This window comes from Podarcis bocagei (assembly GCF_964188305.1).
Source record: "Podarcis bocagei genome assembly, chromosome: 16".
NCBI lineage: Eukaryota > Metazoa > Chordata > Lepidosauria > Squamata > Lacertidae > Podarcis > Podarcis bocagei.
The window spans coordinates 17,196,198-17,222,978 of record NC_138142.1 but is presented as its reverse complement, the minus strand read 5'-3'; the positions used below and the strand labels follow the sequence as shown (position 1 = coordinate 17,222,978).

At 47.3% G+C, this 26,781-nt stretch overlaps 1 protein-coding gene across 4 annotated transcripts in view; it reads left to right on the top strand.

The window, feature by feature from the left end:
- LIMK2 (LIM domain kinase 2) overlaps window positions 1-26,781 on the top strand; it is a 48,450-nt gene continuing 21,669 nt past the window's right edge. The window contains exons 1-3 of one of the 4 annotated variants that reach the window (XM_081174892.1): window positions 1-212; window positions 8,515-8,614; window positions 25,667-25,802. In XM_081174892.1, coding sequence (XP_081031018.1) covers window positions 170-212; window positions 8,515-8,614; window positions 25,667-25,802 — 279 coding nt within the window. In that variant the 5' untranslated portion in view covers window positions 1-169. Of the gene's footprint in view, window positions 213-8,514; window positions 8,615-19,423; window positions 19,792-25,666; window positions 25,803-26,781 lie in introns of those variants that run through there. The other 3 variants (XM_081174895.1, XM_081174894.1, XM_081174893.1) reach the window with 3 other exon arrangements.

Here is a 26,781-nt window from a genome sequence, read left to right as displayed (position 1 = left end):
GCGGGGTGCCGCCTGAAGGTCCAGGTGCGTCGTCGTCGTCGGTGTCCTTTCTGAGGCGGAGGGAGATGTGACCCACCCCGCGCTCCGTAGGGGCCGGATAACGTCACCCTCGGTTGCGCGGCTGGGCTTCGCTGAGGGGAAGCTCGGAGGAGGTTGTCCGGCCGGGGAGATGGACGGGGGGCTCGTAGCCGCGGCAGCGACAGCAACAACGGGTAAGAGAAGCCAGTTGCTGAGGAGCCCGGCCCGGCCTTTCCCTGGCGCGCCCGCGCTCCCTCATCCTGTCCGGGGTGGGCGGGGCCGGAGCCTCGTTGCCGGGCAACGGGGAGGGGAAGGGCGGAGGTGAACAGGGGCGGGGCGGGGCCTCTGTATCCCAGCGCCCTGTTTCCATCGAAGGACAGCCAGGTGTTCCTAGTAAGCGAGCATGGCAGGAAGGCAGGCAAGGCTTCCACCGACCTGCTGGTCTTTTTGCCTGGACTGGATCGTGCGAACCGGCAGGGCTAGGCCGGTTCTTCCCCTTTCTTACTACTTTCGCAGGGGTACAAACAGCGAGTTATTTAAATAAATGATTGTGTATACGTTGGGTTTTTAAAAAGCTAGGAGTTTTGTCCAACTAAGGGCAGAGGCACACCATTCAGTGGTACCTCAGGTTACATACGCTTCAGGTTACAGACTCCGCTAACCCAGAAATAGTGCTTCAGGTTAAGAACTTTGCTTCAGGATGAGATCAAAAATCGTGCTCTGGCGGTGCGGCGGCAGCAGGAGGCCCCATTAGCTAAAGTGATGCTTCAGGTTAAGAACAGTTTCAGGTTAAGAACGGACCTCCGGAACAAATTAAGTATTTAACCTGAGGTACCACTGTACATTGAATACCACAATTCAACACGTTTAAAGTAAATCACTTCTCCCAGAGAATGCTGGGAACTGTAGCTCTGTGAGGGTGAAACTACAGTTCCCAGGATTGTGTACGGTGTGGCTGTGCCCCAAGTCCTATTCAAAGTAGACTCCTTGACATCTGTGAACATGAGTAACTGAAGCCCATTGGATCCATTGGCTTTTCTCTGAGTTTGACTTACTTGCTTTCAGTTGAAGGTTATTTTGGATGTATGCTTAATCTTGAGAATTTCCAAAGCTGCATGTAGTTTTTATTGGACAGCATCCATGCAGGCCTCTATAGCTGTTCTGAAGCAGGGGTGTGAAAGGATGACAGTTGCTTCTTATTTCTGCCTGCCCATAATAAATTTTATACTAGTTTAAGCAACAATACCAAGATGGATGCTGAAGACAATTAAAAGGTCTTGGGCTGATCTCTAGTTCACTTACACCTGACTTGTAAATATGCTGGCAGTGTACTTAAATTTAAGTAGCTAAATCTGCAATCCCACTCTATTAAAACAAATGAGTGCTCTGCCATTGACTTTCAAATAGGCATTGGGTTGCATCTCAAATGTCATAGCTTCAGCTCAGCTGGCCTGGGGATTGTTGGCTCAGTTAATACAGTTTTAAGGCTAGCAAATGTAGACTGCCACTCTCCCTATCTGTGTTTCTGAATGGCTAAACTTATTTGCTTATTATTTCAGTGGTACCTCGGTTTAAGAGCAGTCCGGTTTAAGAACAATTTGGTTTACAAACTCCGCAAAACCAGAAATAGTGTCTTGGTTTGAGAACTTTATGTCGGTTTAAGAATGGTTTTGATTTAAGAACGGACTTCTGGAACGGATTAAGTTTGTAAACCGAGGTACCACTGTAATAAGTTTGTATACTGCCCTTCATCTAAAGATCACAGGGCACTTCACCTTTTGCATACACACCTTCTGTAACCTTTCTCTGTTGTCATGCTGACCAACATCTTTCATCAGGATGTATTCATTGATGTGACAGAAATGCTTCTCTAGATGGAAGCTGTAATTATTATTATCATCCTGGCAGCTCTCTAATTGTGCTTATCTCCAGAATGTAGGGTATCAGGGCTGCGCTAATAGTATTCTGTCAGTTTATCAGATTGTGGTTGACAACAGCCATGGTGAAGCTGTTGCTTACAACACTTAAAAGTATTATGTGCTTTAGCCAAGAAGCTTTCAAGCTGCATTCCTAGAAACGGGGCCTTGAGATGAAATATTTCTCAGTGGTGGTGTTGGCCAACTTGGTGTCCTCCAGATGTTTTGGGCTGCAGTCCTCACCAGTCTAATGAGAGCACCAGTCATTGAAGCCAGACTTACTGATTTTTTTTTTCCCATAAGTGTTCCCTTGTAATGAACAGCTGCTGAGGGAAGCTGGTGCAGGCATATGGGGTTGGACGTGGGAACAGATTCAACAGGTCTGCCTATCACAAGGCTGGGAAACCTATGGTCTTTTAGATGTTTCCGGACTCCAGCTCCCATCAGTCCTTGTCAGCATTGGCCAGTGGTCAGGGATGATGGGAGTTGTAGTCCAGCAACATATGGGCAGAGGTTCCCCCATCCTTGGCCTAGCACACCAGATGGACTCCCTAGGACACACCCCAGAATCCTTTGCACTTCAGTCACTGCTACTTTTTATGAAAGGAATGTCAGTAAGCAATGGAGAAATGAGGTGGCTGAAACAATTATTGTAAATATGTGGATTAGCTTGCTTTTGCAGAGTCATGCAGTGGGTGGCCACATGTTTGCATTGCACTAGGTATGTCTGAAACTAAGAAATTGCCTGCTACAGTGGTGCCTCGCAAGACGAAATTAATTCGTTCCGCGAGTCTCTTCGTCTAGCGAATTTTTCGTCTTGCGAAGCACGAAATCCCATAGGAATGCATTGAAATTCAATTAATGTGTTCCTATGGTCAAAAAAAGTCCAAACAAAGCCAAATTTGGTACAACAAGAGTTTATTAAGTGCTCTTTAAAGTCACACATACTGTAAAAAGCATTTCAAAAATTGAAGGAACAATAAATTAAGTTTCTAAACATGACAGAAAAACATTTAAAAATCAACAAAGTGTGCAGTACATTTTCTAAGACTCTGGGGGACAACTCAAAGAAGGTTCCTCTTCCACTCTTTGCTTCTTGCTGAAGAACCCCCTCCCCAACTGTTCCCCCAGCCGCCCACCACACAGAAATTCAAATCCAGATTTTTTTTAAAAAAACAGCAGAGTGGCCCAATGGTCACAGAAAATCATAAAAATGCAGGAAAAAACCACACAAGCTTCCAGATTCTTACAAACCCTTCCTCAACTGTTCCCCCAGCCACCCACCACACAGAAATTGAAATCCAGATTTTTTTTAAAAAAACAGCAGAGTGGCCCAATGGTCACAGAAAATCATAAAAATGCAGAAAAAAACACACAAGCTTCCAGATTCTTGCAAACCCCTCCCCAACACCAAGTCCTTGAATTCCAAACACCCCAACCCAAAATCCAACCCCCCCCAAAAAAAGTTTTAAAAGTTTAAAAGAAGTTTTGGAAAAGCTTCAAAAATCACCAAAGTCTTCAAAAACCTCAAAAAAGGCTACCACACCGCGTTCTATGAGTTGCTCCTCGAAGTCAAGTCGCAACTGTATTAACGGTGTTAAGAAAAAGGAAACAAACTTGCAAGACGTTTTCGTTTTTCGTCTTGCGAAGCAGCTCAAAAAACGGAAAACCCTTTCGTCTAGCGAGTTTTCTGTCTTGCGAGGCATTCGTCTTGCGGGGCACCACTGTATTCCCTTTTACTGTGTCAGTTGAAACAAGCTTTAACACAGACGTGAGCTGTGGTCCTCCAGAGGTTGGTTGATGAACTCCTACAACTCCCATCATCCCTTGCTAGTGGGGCCATGCTGTCTGGGGCACTTGGGAGTCCAACAGGAACATGTAGAGAGCCACAGGTTCCCCCTCCCTTTACCCTAATGCATATTTGATCAGTGATGTTATAGGAACAAAGGAAGCTGCCTTCCGACTGGGAGTGGCTTTTGGGGGTTTCAGGCAGGGGACATTCTGCACCTCTTTGGAGGAAGGCATCACCCCTTTGGGAATGTCCTAAGCAGCAGGAATGGGGACCTTAACTATTACCTCTAAGCGGCAGTTCTGCTGCTGATCTTGTAACTTCACAGCTCCAATGAAAAGTGTTGGATAATTTAAACACAAACTTTTCCCCTTACACTCCTCAATCCATGTGGATGGAAGAAGAAAGAAACTGGACCTTAAAAATGAGCTTGGGGAGAGGTGCATTGTGACCATTGGGCAGCTAAATCTTGCTGTATCTCCTGCCATCCAGGCTGTGATAGACCTTAATTCCCAGGCTCCTTAAGGCTATATTTAAGAATATCTGTGAGTGTCTCCCTAACAGCAAGTGTTAAGCTTGTAGTTCCACCACTAGTTTAGCTAAACAGGTAGCAGATCTTTCTGTCATACTGAATAACTGCTTTCTGGAGGGTTTGTTCTTGTGTAAGAGTGTAGGATCTGATAGCCTAGGTAGCTGGTGATACAGTGGTGCCTCGCAAGACGAAAAGAATCCGTTCCGTGATTCTCTTCGTCTAGCGGTTTTTTCGTCTTGTGAAGCAAGCCCATTGACAGATTAGCGCTATTAGCGGCTTTTAGCGGCTTATCTGCTGATCGGATCAGCTGATAAGCGGCTTAGCGGCTTAGAAAAAGGGGGGGGGGAAACCAGCAGGAACTCGCAAGACATTGTCGTCTTGCGAAGCAAGCCCATAGGAAATTCGTTTTGCGAAGTACCTCCAAAATGGAAAACTCTTTCGTCTAGCGAGTTTTCCGTCTTGCGAGGCATTCGTCTTGCGGGGCACCACTGTATAGAAGTTCCCACATCAACTATAGTATGTGTGGTAGGTTAGGCTGAGAGGCAGTGACTGGCCCAAGGTCACCTGGTGAGCTTCATGGAAGAGTAGGAATTTGAACCCTGATCTCCCAGACTGGTTCGCTCTCTCCATACTGACTCGGCCTTTTCTTTTCTTTACAAATGTTTTCCATAAATAGGAAGGGTGTTTGCAAAAAAACAGAGAGGAACTGATTAGGGGTGTGGTACTGAACTTGAAAACCATTTCTGCATGAGAAGGCGCAGTGAACTTTTTAGATAAGAGGATAGGGCTATCCATGACTACAAGCCACAGTAGCTCTCTCCTTATAATATTTCTTACGTTTCAGTCCCACCCTTCCTCCCAAAGGAGCCCAGGGTGGCAAATGAAATTGTTAAAAAAGTACAATTAAAGCAAAAACATATCTGAAATATTTAAGAAGATTAAAAACATCCACCTCTAGAGGCGGTTGTGGGAATCATAAGCAGGGAGACTGCTGGTTTGCTCAAGTTCTTTTTGTGGGCTTCCTTTTGGGGCTTCTGGTTGGCTGCTTAGAAAACAAGATGTGGTGCTGATCTGATAGGCTCTTCTTCCATTCTTAAGAGAAGGTTTGGTAACAGTAAAGTAAGATAAACATCTGAAGCCCAAGACTAGGCAAAAATCTTTGGGAGGTGGCTCAGTGGTGACTTCATATACAATGGGCAATAAGTTCTTTTCTTGCCTAGTAACGACACCCCACCCTGTCCTGACTTTGTACAGCAAATTCAGCACTCTTGAGTGACCCTGAACAGATGCAGCCTCCCCTTTCTGCCAGGGTTTGGCAGGTTCATTTCTCGAGCCCTTCTCTGAGGGTTCAGAAGTCTCACTGGCGAGACATGGTGCTCCTTTCTGTGTCCTGCCCTGCCCTAGTGCATGGAACCTCCAAATAGGTTTGTGTTAGGAATAATCAGCACAGTTCCCATAAAACAGTGCTCCCCAACCTTTTTATCGCCGCGGACTGGTAAATGTTTGATAATTTTTCTGTGGCCCGCTTGTTTTGAGCTGAGTCCCCCCCCCCCCGTGCACTTACCTCACGGCAGCTTCTCTTCAGTCCCCGCGTCTCCGACCTCGAGTCCTCAGTCCTCCCGTGGCACCTCCTCCTCGGCCAATGGTGTGAAGTTTGCCTTGTGGCCAATCAGGAAGCGGGAGGACCCGCTCCCTGATTGGCCAGGAGGAGCATCAGTGTAACAATAGCGAATTTTCACACAATGGGCGGGCTTGAGAGGGCGCAATGCTCTGCGCCTCGGCCGCCCGCCATAGTGAAATGATTTGAAGTTCCTCGGGTGGCCTGGTGCCGATTGATCCACGGACTGGCACTGGTCCGCGGCCCGGGGGTTGGGGAACACTGCTATAAAACACTTGGGTGTGCAAAATGCTTCTTGTGTTCTCTTGGGAATTCTTCCAACAATCTTGTAGGCCAGTATTGTTATTCCCATGTTGCAGGTTGAGACAGCCAAGGCTTGAGAGAGCATGGCTTGTGTTGGCCCATTTAATTAGCTCATCACAGAGATTTGAACAATATCTGTTTATTTAAAATATTTTTATGTTGCCCTTTTAGCAGAGTTTCCAATTCAGTAGACACACACACACACACACACACACACACACAATCATATCACATAAAGTAGCATAACATGATATGATAAATTATAATTTTGTTGCTGCTTTGAAAAGCCCATTTAATAAAAAGTGTCTGAGCATCTTCTACGAGAAGTTTAAGAAGTTTAAGTTCAGGACTATTGTAGTTCAGTGGCTGGCCATTCTGGGGCTGGCTCTTCATAAAAGAAACTCCTGCCCTCCCACCTCTCTTCTGGGAATCCAGTCCATTCATGTGTGCTGAGTTAGCATTCTGGGGCAAATGCCAGTGTTATTCTGTTGAATGCTTCCGAGTAATCTCCGGAAAGCAGTGAACCTCTTTCTGAGCTCAGGCGGCAGTTTGGACAAGTGTGGCTGGCTGCTATGTTTGCACAGTAAAAGTCTAATTTTTCTCTATAGAGCTTGATGAGGTAGGCAGGGATCTATTGGTAAATGCCTATGCAATTTGAAGTAGATCAGTGAGGACCTCTGACTCCCAGTTGCTTAGCAATTTTATTTATTATGTTTATATTCTACCTTAAAGGCTATAAGTCCTTCCAAGGTGGCTCACACTATCAGAATACATGAATGAAATCAATTGTAACACCAAAATAATTTCCCCCTCTAAATTACACTTCTGACATGAAGAAAGGTCATGGGGTAGCTAGAGTAGATTTTTGTGTGCAAATCCCCAGGTTAAGAGTCATTTAGTCCTAAGTTTGTACATTTTGCATCTGGCTCAAGCTGGTGGGTCTCAGGCTTACAAGCAGATTCTTGCAAGCCTAAAGTCTGCCCACTCCTACTATAGAGACTTGCGTGTGTTGGAAGTTGCATTAGAAATGTTGTTGTTTAGTCGTTTAGTCGTGTCCGACTCTTCGTGACCCCATGGACCAGAGCACGCCAGGCACTTCTGTCCTCCACTGCCTCCCGCAGTTTGATCAAACTCATGCTGGTAGCTTCAAGAACACCATCCAACCATCTCATCCTCTGTCGTCCCCTTCTCCTTGTGCCATCCATCTTTCCCAACATCAGGGTCTTTTCCAGGGAGTCTTCTCTTCTCATGAGGTGGCCAAAGTATTGGAGCCTCAGCTTCAGGATCTGTCCTTCCAGTGAGCACTCAGGGCTGATTTCCTTCAGAATGGAGAGGTTTGATCTTCTTGCAGTCCATGGGACTCTCAAGAGTCTCCTCCGGCACCATAATTCAAAAGCATCAATTCTTCCATGGACAAAGACAACTCCATGGAAAACTCCATGGACAAAGACAACAGGCATTAGAAATAGGGGTCCACATATTTTGACAGACCTTGGTCACTAGCCGAAATCTGAGGTTCCCCCTCAGCTTTGGCGCCACTTGAAATCTGTTGCTGTCTCAGTACATTTGAGGCCCTGGGTGATTACTTTCCCTATACTCGATTAAAAAAAAGGATGGTCTTCTTCCCTAGCAAACATCACCGGGGGACCTCTGCACTTTGAATTTTGCTTTGGCCTGGCTTTATGATACTGCCACAGGATGCGTTGATGGCTAGTGGCTTAGATGGTTTAAGATGGGGCTAGTCAAATTCAGGGAGGAGGAAGCTGTCAGTGGAGGCTATGAGGTACTTCTCTGCATGTCCCCTTCCAAGAGAAGTTTGGACATTGGGAAGGAGAGAATGGGCCTTTTCAATGACCCCTCACTACTTGTGGAGCGCCCTCTCCAATAAAATCCGCCTAGCACCTATACAGTTGTCTTTTGGGGTCTAGGTGAAGGTGTTTTCATTCTCCCAGTCATCTGAGCATCTATAAAACAATCATGTTCTTGTTTTATAGCAGACTATTGTAGATAGAACACTTTTAGTGTGCACTATAGTTTTAATGGATATGTTTGCTGTGCATTGTGTTTTGGTATTTTACTCTCTGTTGCTTTGAGACTTCCTTGGTCATGTGTCATGGCAAATAAAGTAAATAAATATCTATGGAACCTCCAGCTTCAGATGCACTGTGTGTCAGAAGGCCAGCTGCCAGGGAGCCAAGAATAGGAGCAGGCCTTTATGCCCTGCTTGTGGGCATCTGGCAAGCTACTGTGGGAAGGAGGGCACTGGACTTGATGGGTAGCATAGTCTTTTCTTCCCCCAACTTATGTCCTTAATACGTCTTTGCCCTCTTGTGCCCAGGTGAAGAGGAATGGCGGTGCCTGGGATGTGGGGACAGCATTGCAGCCGGCCAGCGACTCTACAGGACTGTTAATGAGGCATGGCACATTTCCTGTTTCCGGTAGGTGAAATCAACCCTGGAGCCTTGCCTTTCTTGGGAGTCCGACCCTACTTTCTTAGCATGGGTGGGCTTGATTCCATGAAAGATTATGCCATTATAAAGGTGTTTGGGTTGTATCCAGCTAAGCCATGCTTGAACTTCAATTAGTCAAAAAGTCCATTGACTTTAGGACACAGGCCACAGTCACACCATACATTTACAACACTATGATACCACTTTAAACAATAATGGCTTCCCCCAAAGAATCCTGGCAACTGTTGTTAAGAGTGCTGAGAGTTGTTAGGAGACCTCTGTCCATCCGTCCGTCCCCCACTGAGCTACAATTAAATCCTAGAGTGGTTTAACAATCCCTCTTCCCAGGAAACCCTGGGAATTGTAGTTCTGGGAGGGGAATGGGAGTCTCTTAACAACTCTCAGCACCCTGAACAAACTATAGCTCCCAGAATTCTTTGGGAGAAGTCATTATTTTTTAAAGTGGTAACACGGTGCTTTAAAAGTATGGTGTGAATGAGTCCAGAGTCTGACTACATTCCCTTCATCTTTAAGGGGCTGCTAGACACTTTGTTCTTTTTGCTGCAACCTCTCTGGAAACTGTTACAGAAGTTTAGAAGCTGTAGATGACTTCTGGGTCCTGCCTACAGGAGAGTTTGGGTGGCCCGTCCTATCTGTTTTCCCCTCTAGGAGAAAACATTTCTCTTTTTGAGTTTCCTTTAAGACCTGATCTGTGGATTTATGCATATTTATTCTGCTTCCCCTGTCCCATCTGCTTGCTTTTTTTTTAGTGTTTACTGTGATTTAATTATGTTATTAATTGAGTTTGTGCTTTTATCTTCTTTTTTGCTTTTTTGTATTTTTGCATCATTGTAAGCCACTTTGATTTAATAGAAAAGTGTGGTCAAAATATTAAAATATTAAAAATGAAACTAAATGCAGCTTGCTGACCACTCAGGTGCGGACAGTGGTGCTGACCAAACTGTTCCTTGCTGTTCTGGCAAAACCAGCAATAATTTGGTAGCTTGTTCTCCACCTTCTGCTCACCCTGGTGAATGCTGCTGTCACCCTCTGGGGAGCCCCACCTTCCTTTTCAGCTTGGAGCTGGGAAGAGGGTGGTGACAACAGTTTCATTGAGCTTTGGAAGTTGCAATGCTTCCCTGTTCTGCTCCAAGCTGGAAAGGACGATGGACCTTCTGAACACCAGAAATGTAAATTATTGGAGAAATTGAAATGCTGCACGTCTCTGAGAAGATGAAAAAGCAAACTGTTGAATTCTCCTGAAATGCATTTGTGGTGCTACTGCTCTTACGACTTTCCAGCTACAGTGAGCAAAAATGGCTAATGTTGAAAGGAACTATATCTGTGTTTGCTTATGAGTCAGGCACTGGTATGCGCTTCCCCTCCCCCATATGCTTTTGCTTTTTGCACCTCTAAGGTTTCCTATTGTGAGGGTGATGTTAAAGTTCCCTTGTGTAACTGTAAATTGGAAGGCTGAAAGCAGCCACAGCCCCTTCTCCAGTTGGTGGGTGTGTAGTCATCTTCACATGGGAGCCTGTGAGAGCAGAGATGCTGGCTGGCTGGCTGGCTGGCTGGCTGATGAGCAGCCCAGATTGTGCTATGGGCTAGATAAATGATGGACTTGTGCCCTGTGCATCATGCCACCCACATTCTGGGGTGTTCTAGTCAGCAGAAGCAGCAACTGGTGGAGTCTCTGTCCCTCCTGGGTTGACTACCAAGACCTGCAGCTGTTGAATGGTCAATCTTTGTGCTGGTTTAAGTGTGTTACCATTTTTTACCGTTATATGTATGTATACATTCAAGATTAAAGTGGTTTACTACAATCGAACATATACCGTATTTTTTGCTCCGTAAGACGCACCAGACTATAAGACGCACCTAGTTTTTGGAGGAGGAAAACAAGGAAAAAAATATTCTGAGTCCCAGAAGCCAGAACATCAAGAGGGATCGCTGCGCAGCGATCCCTCTTGCTGTTCTGGCTTCTGGGATAGCCACGCGAAGCCTCTTCAGGGCAGCGGGATGAAGGCTCCCCCTGCCCTGAAGAGCTTTCGTGCGGCTAAGCCAGAAGCTAGAACAGCAAGAGGGAGCGCTGTGCAGCGATCCCTCTTGATGCTCTGGCTTCTGGGATAGCTGCGCAGCATGCATTCGCTCCGTAAGATGCACACACATTTCCCCTTACTTTTTAGGAGGGAAAAGGTGTGTCTTATATAGCGGAAAATACAGTGAGTGCCAAGTAAAAAATTTAAATCAGACACCCGCTAGATACTAAAGATAGATATTTTCTTAATTACCTACATAAGCCTGGCAACACTGAAAATTTTCCAGCAGAGATGTAAAGATTATGAAGGAGAAGGTGCCTGCTTAATCTCTATTGACAGAGCTGGGTCTCTGACACTAAAGGCTTGGTTTCTTCTTGCTGTTAAATGAGCCTTGCTAGCTTGGGACATGACCAGCAATGCTCCGGCAGATGATCTCAGTGATCAAGCTGGCATATATGGGTACGTGATCCCTAACGTTTAGGGATTTGTACGTTTACAATAGATTAATTTTATTTGCAACTGGTGGTGTGATGGATGCTAGGGTCTCCAAACCATTGGAGCTAAGCAGGCTGGCTTGACTTCCTCCTCCTTGGGCCAGTGGTTGAAATGATATTTTCTGCGGTAATATTTATTTTACAAAGCACCTAGCTGTTGTATAATGATTGTGAAGGCAGAGCATAGTCCCTGTGGCTAGTAGCCATTGATAGTCTTATCCTCCATGAATTTGTCCAATCCTCTTTTAAAGACATCACTCCCTCCTACGAGAGCAGTTTTCATAGTTTTAACCATGCTTTGCATGCAGAAGTTATTTCTTTTATCTGTCCTGAATCTTACAACTTCATTGAATGCCCACAACTTCTAGTGTTGCGAGAGAGGGAGAAAAAAATGGCAGTCCTCCTTTCCAACTGTCTGGACTGCTTTGTCCTTTATGTGTAGCCGAAGGAGCCCTTGAAAGGGCTTTGCAGGGGCTGTAGCCGCTGCAGGGGACACTCCTCATGTCCTTTGAGTGGAAATGACTCAATTCCGCCCGTCCTTGACTTCCTTATGGTTGCATCGAGTTCTAACGCACTCTGCAAAAGAAGAAGACCTGGTTGTGTCGGGAAAAGAAAAATCCGTGCCAAGTACTCAAGCTCAGGGATCCGTGTGCCCTGCAGTTAGACAACATCCCGCTGCCAGCTGCAATCTCTGCTTTCCTTTTTGTTCTCTGAAAAGGACTCAGGACACTTCACAGTTTGTGTTCAACAGTTGCAACAGAGAAAATGTTCCCCATCCCAGAAAGCAAAAGCACAACCCTTTCCTTGCAAGAAAGGCAAATGGGTGGTTGTTTGTTTTAGCACACGAATTCCCTCTTGCCCTCCCTCCCTCCCTCCCTCTCTATGCTTCTTGCTTGCTTTGAACATTCCCGTGCCAAACTTTTAAGAGGCTGCTGCTGGCGGTGGAAAGCCTTTGGCAGCTCGGAGCTGCAAGTTCCGGCAACTCAAGTGGAGGCTGTTGACAGGCTTCCTGGAGGGATTAGCTGACTTCTTGGCCTGGCGCGGAATCACACTCATGTGTTAGCTGCCCCTTCTGCCAGGCTCCTTAGCTCTGTTCCAGAGGGCTGCCCTGCACATTGTTTGTGCCACTTGGGGCCAGACCTCTGTAGTGTGTGAATCCGCCTACGGCAGCCTTCTCCATCCTGACAGCTTCCAGATGTTCAGGACTCCAGGACCCATTGGCCCCAGCATCATACAGCCATGCTACCTGGGGGTGATCAGAACTGTAGTCCAAAACATCTGGAGGAGGGCACCAGGTTGGGGAAGGCTGGTCTAAGGATAAAGACAATTCTATGATTCTACGAATTTGGACCATGGTTTGTTGTCAGCAGACAGACCATAGTTAACCTGCCAGGCAGGGTTCACACTCAATGCTATAAGCCGTGGTTTACTTAACTGCGGCGTAACACTTTGTGCGGTATCTGTACAGAGCCTTGGAATGTAAAGCAGCAGAAGAAACTTTGCCTCTCCCCTCGTTCCCTCTTTGACTGATTCTGGCTGCTACAGGGAGCTCTACCTGATGTGCCCCCGGGGAGAGATTGGAACTCCTGCAAGCTAATAATCTGTTGGGTGTGCCTCCTAGGAGCGGTTGCCAAGTGGCAGCGCCCCTGTGTCCCCATGAGCTGTGCTAACAAGCGAGCGCTCACGAGCCGCTTGCAGGTGGAGGAGCAGGAGAAGGTCTGTTTTGCTGAGCTGCTGAGAGCCAAACTCAGTGTGATTAGGCTGCAACTGAACTTCTGTGGTGTGAGATAGGTTGGGGGTGCATAAGGAGGAGAAGTTGTGTCCCTGCCTGTTCTTAGTAGGATGCCGTGCCCAGAACTAGTTCCTGGTGGAAGGAAAAATAACTTTAGACTGAAAAAGCAGATTTGGGGAGGGGTCCACTCGCCCCGTTCTGCACTCTCTGTTTGGCAGCTGTCCCAAATCTCCTTGATTTGAGGTTTTTATGTGGAGGTTGAATGACCATCTGTCTGGGGTTCTTTAGCTGCGAATCCTGCATTGTAGGGTGTTGGACTAGATTGCCCTTGGGCAGGCTTCCTCAAACTCAGCCCTCCAGATGTTTTGAGACTACAATTCCCATCATCCCTGACCACTGGTACTGCTAGCTAGGAATCATGGGAGTTGTAGGCTAAAAAACATCTGGAGGGCTGAGTTTGAGGAAGCCTGCCCCTGGGGGTGCCTTCAAATTCCACAATGCGATGATTCTATCTGGCACCCTCAGGATATTTCTGACTCCCAATGCCCACCCACCTTGGCAATCACAGGTCAGGTTAGGTCTGATGGGAGCTGTAGTCCAACACATCTGGAGGGCACCAGCTTGGGTAAAGCTGAAGCTGGGATACAGCAAACTGGGTCGCTCTGCCTTACAATCTTTTCTCTGCCTTTGTCTTCTGGGGCAGGTGGGCCCTGTCGACACCCTTTCAAGATAAGCCCCGGGTGTCCCACGTGAGATGCTTCCTGCTTGTGTTGGGATGTGATTTTTTTTTTTTTTAAATAATGGGGTAATTGCTCATAATCGCTCACTTCAAAAGCTGAACTTCCTGGTGCGTGCATTCTTCTCTTTAACAATGCAAGTGGGTGCAGAGCTCCTGGCTGCCGCCAGCTTGGCCTCTGGGGTGATCTTATTTATGGTTTTAACCTGTGGTGCTCTGGAGGGCTTGGCTCTTGTTGCACTTCCCTGGTAGTCTGCTGTCGGTTTCCTGGCCAGCTCTGCCCCTGCCATGAGTGTGTGTGAAGACCTGGTATTATTATTATTATTATTATTTGGGGGCGGCATTGTTGCCAGCCACGTCTGCCGCTTTGGGTAGGACTGGTAGAGCTAGCTTGTGGGGCACCAGTCCACTGGTTTATTCTGCTGTTCCCTTCACAGTTGTTCTCGCCACAACAGTCCAATCTATTGTCTTTGCCATGAATATAGCAGGGGTGTGTGTGTCTGGCAGCAGTGGGGTGAACGCTGACTTCAAAAATGTCTCCTGCCTGGAAAAAAATCTCTGCTTCTGCCTCCCTTTCCTGTCAAATAGCCCCTGCCTCAGTTTAATGGGTCACGCATCCATGCTCCATAGGAATTTAATTATTCCTATGCTCTTTCACTGATCATTGTTTCTGTTTCTTTTAAAAGGATTTGTCTTTTTGCACATACCCCTTCCCTAAACAACCCTGGGAATTGCAGTTTACCCCTCAAAGAGCTACAGATCCCAGCACCCTCAAACTATTTTTATGTGAATGTTTATATTGGTTTTTGAATTATCGTTATATATTACATAAAGTGCTTGGAGATTTCTTTCTTTTTTATTAGTGAGTGCTATTAAATATATATAAATAAATAATGTTGATAACCCCCCAATCCCCTCCAGACACACACAAAAGAATTTGTACGTACAGAAGCTTTTCTCTTGTGAGAGAAGGGTAGGGTTCTAGCCTGTTCCTTGGGCAACAGTTAATGTGTCACCAAAGGAACTGCAAGGAATGTGCCTGGGGTCTCTCTTCTCCTGAGGCATCTGGAGGTGGTCTTTGCATTTTTCAGCACTTCGCATCTCAGTGGCAATAGCTTAGGGGCACATTCCTGACTGCCCTTGGCTCCCCATCCTTAGCTGCCTGGCTAGCTGTGCATTCAAGTGCAGGAACTGCCTCAGCTAGTATAATCACCAAACCTTGGGGCAGGAATTGAGGGGAAAAGGCCTTGCTAGTGTTTCCAGCTTCTTAAACCAAAGGTGCAGGATCTCTACTGTGCTGGAGTTCTGTGCTGTCAAATAGTGTTGTCCCTCCCTGAAATGAGCTGCAATGAGTTTGCTGGGCCATAGCTCAGTGGTAGACCATGCAGAAAGTCCCAGATTCAATCCCCAAGATAGAGAGAACTCTATCTTGAAACCCTGGAGAGCCACTGCCGGTCAGAGCTAGATGGACCAAGGTTCTGTCTCCATGTAAGGCAACTTTCTATGTTCACTAAGCTCACAGAGGTGCAGGCTGAAGCCATGCTTAACCAAGGAATCACAGCGACAATGAACAGGTTACCCAGGAGAAGAATCACTGTTTCCGTGTACATTTTTCTTGCTTCTTTTAATATGTTTTGGCTGTGCAAACACCATACATTTAAAGCACACTTAAAACACATTCCCCTCCCAGCAAAAAAAAATAAATCACGGGAGCTGTAGTTTATTGCTAACACAGCTGCAATTTGCAACACCCTTAACAAACTACAATTCCCAGGATTCTTGGGGAGGGGGTGCTTTTAAAGTATGCACAACTCCCTTTAGGGCTTCATCCCTGTGAGAGAAACACAACCTAAAGGGAGTTGTGCAGATAATGCAAAACAAATGGGAAGCAAATGTATGCCAGCTTTGCACTCATCCAGTCATGAGAAAAGAGCCTGAGAGCAGAAATGTAAGACCCTATGCAAGACCCAATGATTTAAAAGTGAGTTTATTTAACTGATGATAATCTGAGCACCTTATGAAGCAACGATAAGTGTTTGGAGGCAAAGGGACCTTGAAATGACACCTGTAGAAGCTTCTTAGCTTTACGTTGGTAAAGCTTAATCTTTCTGGAAGTGGCTCAGAAATGTTAGAAGATCTATAAGCAGTGTACTAATCAATGTCTAAACAACGAAGAGCTTGTGGCAAAGTAGTACATGTCGAATCACACTAAATTGATTATTTGTTCTTTATTGGGCAATGAAGTGTTATCTTCCTTGCTTCCTACTGTGTGTGCAAATTTGTGTATGGAAGCTGCTTTGCAGGTCTCTCTTCAAAAGCAGATCAAGTTTTATGATAAATATATTTCCTGTTTATAGAGAATCTCATGAAGCCAACACTCCAAATGGAATCTCTTAGCAGGGCTTTTAGCTGTCTTCGTTTCGTATAGTTTTCACGCTGGGTTCTTGCAAGCTGGCCTCTCATGCAGAAGTGCTGTTTGCTGTTAATCACACAGCAGGACATCATAAATTTAGATTTGAGGATTATCTATATGGATCTTTTTAGATCAAGTGGGGGCAAATTTCAGTTCATGAAATCAAACACTGGGGCAAATACTCTGTGCTGTTCTTTCTTTGTCCTGCCTACTCCCCCCACCCCAAAAAAGTTGAGGATGTGAAGCCAATAAGGGACTTGCCAATTATTCCGTGGCAGTTTTTGTTCATGGTATGGAACTAATAATCCAAAAGGGGCTGGGATATGAGGAGGGCATGGAAAAGAGGAGTGCATTCCTAGACGCAAACTCACTGCATTGTTTCTGTTTCCAGTGGAGCTCTGTGCAAATGGTCAGGAGGAAAGACTCCCTCTTCCTGAAACAGATGGACTGTGTCAGGATTTATGACCCTGGTGTCACTGACTCTGCACTTTACAGCCGGCTTAAAAGCCCAGCTAAGTGGAAGATCCTGGCAATTTACGGAGGTTATTTTTCCATAAATGTGGCTGGCTGTCATGTGTGTGTGTACACACACATGCCTTGCAATTCAACTCCATTTCTTAGGAAACTTTAGCCACAGGTGTCAACCCAGCACCTAATGTGCTTCTGTTCTCTGCCGCCAAGCCTACCCTTATCCTGAAAGGAAACCTCTTAAAAAATCTGCAGCATCTGGATTTCAACTTCATAGCCCTAATGTGTCAACAGACTCTGCAGCAGCAGGCTTTGGGTGCCAGAGTGCAGCAGGCAGAAGCAACCCCAGCAGAAAGTTCTTCTGTGCAGGCTCCACTGAAATGAATGAAAACAATGGCAACAATGATTTCAGGGGGGGCTTGCGCAGGAGAAATTCCTGGTACATCATAGCCCATGTCACCTCGAGATACTGTTTGGCTTTTCAATCTTGGGCACCCAAATGTTGCCTTGTCAAATATGAAAAGCAATGGGGTTAAACTAGAACTCATTGTCCTTTACAGTGTTACCTCGGGTTACATACGCTTCAGGTTACAGACTCCGCTAACCCAGAAATATTACCTCAGGTTAAGAACTTTGCTTCAGGATGAGTACAGAAATTGTGCTCAGGTGGCGCAGCGGCAGCAGGAGGCCCCATTAGCTAAAGTGGTGCTTCAGGTTAAGAACAGTTTCAGGTTAAGTACAGACCTCTGGAACGAATTAAGTACTTAACCCGAGGTACCACTGTATATTCAACAAGGCAACATTTTCTGGGGAATAACATAATGTAATGCACAACGGGTCAGAGCACTGGGGAACATACATAATCCTTTGTAAATCACTTAAATAATTTTAAATCAAGGAAGCAGTATACAGATTTAGTTTTTATAAAACACACATTTAGATTTTTCTGCCTTGCCCTGTCCCAAGGACTTGAGGGATGTTGCAATGTATCTCTTTTATCCTTGCATCCCGTCTGAGGCAGGTTGCAAGACTGAGAGCTGTCAGCTTGCCCAAGGCCATTCTGTGGGCTTCATGGCATTTGAGCCTGGGGCTCCCTTGTTGAAGCACCATCAGAACAGAACTGTTCACAGGCCTGGGTGGTGACATAACTGCATTCACAACTAGATATGCTTTCCCAGTTGCCTTTCCTTTTTGGCTAACGAAGAAGAATGCTTGAACTTGAAGGTTTGTACGATTTTTAAAAAAGAAAAAACCTGGCATAGCACTAGCCTTGGTTAGTTCTCTCCCTCTGTTCCCTGGATTTTAGGACAAAGAGGCATCCATGCTGCACAGGAAACTTTGCGACACGAGGCAGGTGTGAGAAGCATACCTGATTGATCTTTCTCTCCCTCCCAGCGCTAAAATCTGTGTAAGGGGATTGAGCGATGGTTTGTTAGGGAACGACAGGAGGACATTCAAGTCCCAATTGTGGGCTTCCCAGAAGTCACTGGCGGGCGAATGTGGGAAGCAAGGTCCTTGAGAGCCAGTGTGGTTAGAGTGTTGGACTAGGACCTGGGAGATCAGGGTTCAAACTTCCATGCAGCCATGTGAAGCTCACTGTGAGACCCTGGGCCAGTCACTAATGCAAATCCTAGCCTACCTCACAGCGTAGAATCATAGAGCTGTAGAGTTGGAAGGGATCATGATGGTAATCTAGTCCAACCCCCTGCAGTGCAGGGAACCTTTGCCCAGCGTGCAGCTTGAACCCAAAACCCTGTGGGACCCCCAAGCATAAATGTCCAAAAGTTCAGCAGAAATCCTCCATTGTTATCACCTGGGATCGGACGTTCAGATAAGGAGGGGAAATATACAGAACCTGTTTCCCTACTCCTCCAATCCCATGATTCATAACCTTTTCCAGAAGATAGCTATGGTGGATGGTATCAGAGAGGTCAAGGAGCGTTAATGCCTCCGGTCTTCCAGCAAAGGGCAACCGAGGCAGCTCCTGCGCCCAAACCAAGCCTAAATCTCCACTTGAAATGGATCCAGGAAATCGTAAAGTGTTGGCAACCACTCACGTGAGCTCCTGGCCTGGGAAGGAAATGTTATCTGCTAAGTGATAACTGTTCACCTCTTCTTTGTCTGAGGCAGGTCTCCTTAGGAGCAGGCATGTCACAGCTGGGACCCCACCCCCCACCACACTCTTTCCCAGATAGGCATTTAGCATCTCTGAAGCTCAGCTGGCTCCTGCTACATGCAATAAGTCAAATGGGACAAGGCTGACTCTTGTTGGTCAGCACCCTTCCACCTCCTCAAGCCATAAGAAGTGAAATTCATCGCATCAAAGTTGAGGCAGGTGGTGTCCGGACACCTCCTTTGGCTGCTCTGCGTTAGCCATGGTATTCAGTGGTGAAAGTGATTGGTCACATCCACACCAACCATTCAGTGCGCATGTGAGGCACGTGGGTCCGCCCCACCAAGAATCCTGGGAGCTTCCATTTGCCCCCACCCTTAACAAACTACAACTCCCAGGATTCTTGTGGGGAAACCATGTGCTTTAAATATATGGTGTAGATGTGTCTTGCAAGCCTCTGTCAAACCTTTTGGAGCATGCTGCTAGGGTTATGTCCCGTTTCCTTGGCTGGGAAAGGTGAAGATGGTGTTGAGGAGCCACCATCGCCACCACGGAGTCAACTTGACAGTGAGCTTTGATTACTGGCTCGATCCTGCAACTTTGGACTGCTGTGGTGCGTTGGTTTGTGGTTTTTTTGCGGAGGAGGGAGGTTTGTGCCTTGCAGGTCCGTGGATTCCACCTTTTGTAAATGAGTTGTTGCTATCCCCTGCTAATCATGTTAACTATCCACCTCACTCCTGAAAAGAGGAGCTCCTCCTCCTGTTCCCTCCACCCTCTACCCTTGGGCTAGAACTGGAGGAGGAGGAGGAGGAAGCATGACAACAACTGCTCTAGCCTTGGGCGGGCACAAGGCTAATGACACTGCTCTCCCTTGAGGGGCTCCCAGTTGAAACAGCCTCCTCCTAAGGCTGCTGCTCCCCTTGCGACCATGAGAGCCAGGGGAATCCCAGCAGAGAGCAACCCGCCCAAGACCTGGCACTCCCCTGTGCTAGCAGCAGCAGCGAGGCACCCGAATCGGCAGGAGGCAAAGTGAACCCTTTTCCATGGCTGTCTTAGCTGCACGGTAGAAGCCGTCAAACAGGTTTGCGTCTGAGCTGGTCTAGCCAGCACTCCGGAGATGGGAAGCTACTTGTCTGCTCCACCTTCCTTCCTTCCAAAGGAGCCCTTTCGGTAAGCCATGCTCAGTATGTGGGCGGTGGGGGGCAGCTTCCTCTCCACCACCCCTCGCCCCACTCCTCGGCTGTTAGGTGTGTTTCTACCCAGGAACCTACCTGCCTGGTAGAAATCTTTCAGGTAGGAGGGCACAGTCTGTATGCTTTCTTACCTGCTTAAGGTGGGGTGAGACGTGATAGGTTGCTAGCAGCGTTTGCAGGTTCATTTGGGTGTGTGTGTTGTGTTTCAACCTAGAGCACCTGAAGCCTCACATCTTGTTTGCCGGTATGGTGTGTTAAATGATGGCAGGAGTTGTCTAACAAAACCTTGTGGCCATAAAGTTCGCTGGGTGACTTGGGGCCAGTTTAAGTCAGAGACTCTAGGAGGGATTCAAGCTGGTGCTGTACCTATCAGATTTCAGATGCGTGGATGAGCTGAGTATAGCTTTTGAGCTGGGTTTCCAAAGCAGCCCCCTCGCCTCCTGGATTATTGCTTGTTTTAAGCCTGTCTTTCAAGTGAGCACCAGGCGTCAAGCCCTTAACTCTCACCTTGAGGGGTTTGTTCCCTGCCAGGAAGTGAGTGAAACTTGTGGCTAGTGGTGAGGTGGGTAAATTGTGTTGGAATCTCATAAAAAAAATTGGGTGCCACAAGGCAGACATGCAAATGGTTAGGAAGAACTTGGGGAATCTGCTTTTAGAACTTGATCCCTCCCTGTGAAGTGTGTGTGTTACTTTATTTGTTTCATTTTATTCACCTAACAATCTAAATGCCACCTGATTTGTAAACAGAACTCCTAAGCAGTTTGCAAAAAAGCAAACAAATAAAACAAACATTAAAATGGTCAACGGAAGGCAAAGTTAAAAATAGGTATTTTAAAAATTTCAAAATATAATTAAAGCAAACAGTCAAGGTGCCAACAGACAGTTTAAAACACATGCCAACATGTCTGGATGGGTTTGCCTGAATGAAAACGTTTTAAGCAGGCACCTAAAGGAATGCACCCACCTGATGTCAGTAGAAAGTGAGTTCTAATGGATCGATTTCTTACAAACCTGGAACAAATACTGTGGAGCACCTGCAGCAGTGCCAGTTCTGCAGGTCGGAGCAGTCAGGTGGGCATTAGTTTCTCACGCGTGCCCTTACACAGTTAGCATAAAAGTTATCCAGTGTCTGTTAGAATATGCCTCCCATTCCCCTTGTGTGCCTGCCCGTCTCCTCCCCCCACTTTAATTGCAGCTGCTTCAGGAATGTGCTTCTGACACAGGACAGACTCAGAAGCATTTATTTCATCACATGCAAAAGGCCCCCTGTTCAATCTGTATGTTGAAGTGGGAAAGATTCCTGCCTGAAATCCTGGAGAGCTGCTGCCAGTCAGTGTGGACAGTACTGAGCTAGATGGTTCAATGGTCTGACTTGGGATAAGGCAACTTCCTATGACTTTGTAATCTGCAAGAGAGCAAATACTTAAATTTTATTTTTTTAAAAACCAACATTAGCCATGAGCTTCTTGTGTGAAGGCGTGGACTTAGGCAAGCTATCATTTCTGAGCCACTCCTCATTCCCATCTGAAATAGGGTCTGCCTTAACATGGTGACTGTAATGATTGTGGAAATACTCACACGATGTGCTTTGAACACTTAGGAACAGCACCGTAATCCTGCTCTGTCAGTTGAGCATGAGACTCTTACAGGGTTGTGGGTTCAAGCCTTACATTGGACAAAGGATTCCTGCATTGCAAGGGGTTGGACTAGATGACCCTTGGGATCCCTTCCAGCTCTGTGATTCTATGCAGTGCATAGCTCTTTGTGAAGCTAAAGCACTTGTTATTTCTGAGCCGGAATTTCACTCACATTCTGAAGCAGCCTTGGGAATATGCACTGAGCTTCTGCAGGCCTGGGCGGACTTCTGTGAATTTGCCCTGCCTGGATTTGTTTACCGTGAGGTCACAAGGGATGGGTTTTCTTAGCGCGCCTCAGCCCCTCACCTTTCCCCCAGAATTCTGTTGCGTGTCAAAACCCCTCCCCCAGAAAGAAAGACACAGGACACGATGTTTAAGTTTAATGGGCATGAAATGGCCACAACTTTATTGATTAGAGAATTGAAGGTATTGGCCCTAGGCATTGGCTCCTATCCGCTACCCGGCATGATGTCCGGGAAGGGTTAACACTAACCGTGGGAGGCCCCCGTTGGAGTACGCCAACTAGGGTCCCACGGGTGTCACCGCTTGGGGCGTGCCGGGGGCCCTTACCTAGGTAGGTTTCGGACAAGACAACGCCCCTCGGAGTCCTGTACCGGACTACCCCATTCTCTGGGGGAAGGTGATGGCGTTCCTTCCCCCCCATCCATTTGCATAACAATTGAACCCCAGCCAATGCCTAACCGCCAATACAGAGAAAGTTGTGACGGTTTGCTACGAGGTAGGCGAAAAAACCAAATGGCGGAAGATCGCCAACTTGGAAAAATTCCTACCAGGCCCCTTGCGGCGACCAACCGAAGTCCATAGCAAGGTCATGACTACCTACGGCTACCTAAACGTCTAAGGGTGGGTGGGATGGGAAAACCTCTCAGCTGGCCAGGAGTGAAGAGGGCGACCCCTGGGCGTGCCCGGCTTAAAATACCTTAAGCCACGCCCCCCCCGGCCCGCCGATAGGCGGGCGGGGTCGCGAGCACGCCCAGGGATTCCCCCAACTCTCGCGGGGGCAAAGGTTAGCCCCCGCGCTTGGGGAGGAGGGGCTAGACCGCAACCCCCTCTCCTCCCATAGTCGGAAATGGCTTTGCAGCAGCAGCCCCCTTTCAACTTTCCTCAGCTTCCTAGAATTTGTAACGTGCAACCTCTGTAGATAAAGCAGCACAGAAGGATGTGCTGGTTAGCTTTGGCAAAGCAGATTGCAATGCCTAGAATTTCGCTCAGTGGACAAGAGCTGCTCTGGAACTCCTCCTTTGGTTTCCGGTGTCCTGAGCAACCTTCCCCAACCTGGTGCCCTCCAGATGTTTCAGGCTACAGTTCCCATTAGCCCAAGCCAGCACAACTGTATTATGGTGGGGCTGATGGGAATTGTAGTCTGAACCATCTGAATGGCACTTAGGTTGGGCAAAGGCTGAGCAGCCAGACCTGGACTACAACCCCCAGGGTGCTCTGCAGCCGAGAGGATTCCTAATATGGTGACAACCAGGTGTACCAGCATCAGTGTGGAGGAGAACTTGAAGCACCTTCAGGAAGCTGCTCGGCACCCGGTGCTAGAGCAAGCACCAGCGGCCATAGTGGAGAGCCCTGAACGACAGGGCTAGCCAAAACTCTCTCTCCAGATAGAAATTCAGTGCACATACTGAAAAAAGCACCTGTTCAGCCTTGCTAACTGGGGTTGGTGGAAGTAGTTGTCCCACATGACCTTGCTGACTGGGGCTAGTGGCAGGAGTTGTGCAAAACATCTGGAGGGCACCAGGTTGGGGATGGCTGACCCAGGCCTCTAGGACCAGCTAGTCAGCTGCTTTCCCCACTTCTAAGGAAAGGGAGGAGGGTGGGGTGGAGGGATGAGCAGAGTTTATGGTTGCCCGGTCATTGCAGGAAGCGTGTTCCTACTTGGAATGTGACTAATGGCATGTGCGTCACCCCAAACAAGACCTTGCCCAGAGGTCCAGCATCTGAACCTGTAACCAAATCTTGGAATTTCTGCCGGGGTTCGCTGCATGCTGACGAGCAAGTATTTTGGACAAACCATCCAGCCCAGTGGGAATCTTAACTACCGGTACTTGCTTTCTCTTTCCCAAAGTCTTGCTGTTGTTTTATCTGGTGCAGTGCCAAGAGTAGAGCACCTTGCCTCTCTCAGAGTGACAGGCACTAAGGCTATCCTCAGCTATTTAACAATTCCAAATCCTTTTTGCCGCTGTACAGATAGGCACCTCCTTGCTCATTGGTCCCACTTGCCAGGTCAATCTTATCAACTAAAGTTACAGGCTAGAAGCTGAAGGAGAGGCAAGATTTGATGCTTCCAGGCACGCAGCTGCATGCTGAGGAGGCGGCGTTTCTATAGTAGGGTTAGCTCGCTTATCTGGGTAAAAGTTGGGCAGGGCCCACTGGCTTATGTATAAAAACACCTTAGTAATTACCGGTAGCTAAGCACTCCCTTCCTTATTCAGCCTAGGGGAGGCTGCTTTAAGACCGTAAGCAGTGGCCTGGGAGAATCAGGCCAAAGGAAGACCATATAGACTAGCATCTTCTTCTCAAAGGAACCAAATACCCCAAAGAACCTAGGAATCTAGATAGACTGCCTCTGGGCCTGGAGGTTCCATAAGAAAAGTGTTGGATCAGGCCAAAGGGTGCCCCTCTGTCTGCACAGCAGCCACTCAGATGCCACAGTGGGAAGCCTTCAAGCAGGACCTGAGTGCGGCAGCAAGCTCCTCTCCTGTAGCTTCCAGCAACTAGTATTCAGAGACATACTGCCTCCAGCAGTGAACATCGCATATAACCATTGTGGCTGCTGGCTATAGGCATCCTTTCTCCATGAAATTTGTCTAGCCCTCTTTTAAAGCCATCTCGGTGGGTGTCCATTTCTACGTCTTGTTGGGAGTAAATTCCAGAGGTGTGAAAAACTGCTTTCTTTTCGTATATGCTAAGCAGTGTTCAACAGCCCAGTCATCATTTGGGATCCCCTCTCCTTGTACCACCAGAAAATGAAACACAGTTTGAAGCAATTGTCCTGAAACAGATGGGCAAAGGAAGCTTGCTCTCTCCTGTGAGAAGGACTTGGAGGGTTTTCAAGAGAGTAGTTTAGGCTGCGCACCTGGGAGGTGGTGATATGCAGAGCCTGGTGATGTTGTGTCCATTGTTGGAGAGAGACATGCACCTGCCTTAGAAATAGCATTACAAATCACTGGGCAGATAGTTATACTCTGACCTGCCTCCTGGCCCTGTGGGCTAGGGACATTGGTTCTGTGTGCATGGTCACCTGGCCTTGGTGCTATGTTCATAATGGTCCAAGGATCATGAGTTTTGCAGTGGGGGGGGGGTCAGAGGCCGTCCTCTTGTCCTGGAGAGTGACCACCACCTCAGCATTCAGGCTTCCTTCTCCACGCTGCTTTCTTGCGGGCCTCAGAGGAGTGCCTTCATCCACCCATCCGCAGATCACTTTTGGGACAGCCTTTGTACAACCTGGTGCCCTCCAGCCGCTCTGGACTACAACATCCTCCGGCCCCAGTGTTCCACAGGTCTGAGCCACTCTTCCCATCTGCCCCAGCATCATATGGTCATGCTGGCATTGGACTCATGGGAGTCGTAGTCCAAAACAGTCAGAGCTCCCCAGGTTGGGTCCGGGGAGTTTGTCTGGAGACTTAAATCCAGGTTCTTCTGGCTTCCTTCCAGGCTTTTTATTTCTGTGCTGAGTAGTGTATTAGTGTATAGAGAAAAGGGAAGTCTTACCAAAAAATGGAAAGTTGGTAGAGTTATTGCAAAGTTTAGCTATTATGTTAGGTTTAAAAACAGATATATATGTCATTGCAGTGGCCACCCTTATTCGTATTGGTATTATCATTAGTTGGTATTAAGTGCTGGCCCTGATCAGAGTAGACCCACTGAAGTTAATGGACAGGCTCATTAATTTCAGTGGGTCTGCTCTGGGCAAGCTGAATGGCTCTTAGTATTATTTACTGCGTTTATTCATTGCTTACTACCTAGAGCAGTGGTCTCCAAACTTTTTTCAATTAAAATTGTTGAGGTTTTTTTAGGATTTTACCCCAGGAAATAAACTGCCACAGGGGCCGTATTAGGCACCCCAAACGCATTATGGACCTGCCTGACATAGAGCACCCCAAAGGGACTTCCCTTTACTCCATAGCCTGGCGGGTTGCAGGTGGGCAGATGTAGGTCTTACCTCCCATCCTTTGTTTTGCCTCCTAGTTGCTCCGAGTGCCAGGACCTCCTCACAAACTGGTACTACGAAAAGGATGGAAAACTCTACTGCCATAAGGACTACTGGAGGAAATTTGGCGAGTCTTGCCACGGCTGCTCTCTGCTGATGACTGGGCCAGTCATGGTAAGGATTTGGCATTGTTTCTGCTTCCCATTCTGAGTATCCCCAGAATTTTATGTTGTGAACAACCCTGAGACCTGGGGGTATAGGGTGCTATACAAATGATGCTGCAGGATGATGCAGGATGGGGGAAACTCAGCATCCGAAGCCACTTCAAATCTCTACTAGTTACTCTGTGTTGGTTTCCTGCTGCTTCAGAGGGTAGGACCCCAGACCAGTGGATTCAAATTACAAGAAAGGAGATTCCAACTAAACATTAGGAAGAACTTGCTGACTGGAAGAGCTGTTCCACAGCAGAACGGACTACCTTGGAAGGCGGTGGGCTTTCCTTCATTAGAGGTTTTCGGCTGGATGACCATCTGCCAGGGGTTCCTTAACTGTGATTCCTGTAGTGCAGCGGGTTGGACTAGATGACCTTTGGAGGACCTTCCAACTCTGTAATACAGTGACTGAGCAAGGTTAGGAATCAAAGCCCTAATGATGACATCAGGCTGTATCTCCCCCCCCCCCAAAGTGTGTCTTCTGGGAAGGGCCTGGCAGGAAGGAGGAGCAGCTTTGTTGTGAAATGTTTTGGGATGGAGCACAAGACGAAAGTGTTTCCTGTTGGGCCTCCAGGCTGTGCATGCCGTAAGGCACTTCGCCTTTGTTCTTGGGACTCAGGCTCCTGTCTTTGTAATATGATATTGAACCTCTCAACAGGTTTGGCAAATGGAAGATTTTTTCAGTGGGAGGTGCATCCTTTTGCAAAAAACCGAAAGGACCGTGCTTTTTGCTTCCAAACAGTTCTGTTATTGCTATTGCATTTATATCCCACTCTTCATACAAGGAACACAATTGTGGTGATGTACATGGTACTTCCGGGGGGAAGCCGTGGCTCAGTGGTAGAGACCCTGCTTTGCATGCAGAAGGTCCCAGGTTCAGTCCCCACCAGCATCTCTAGGTACAGCTAGGAATGTCCCTTATCTGAAACCCTGGAAAGATG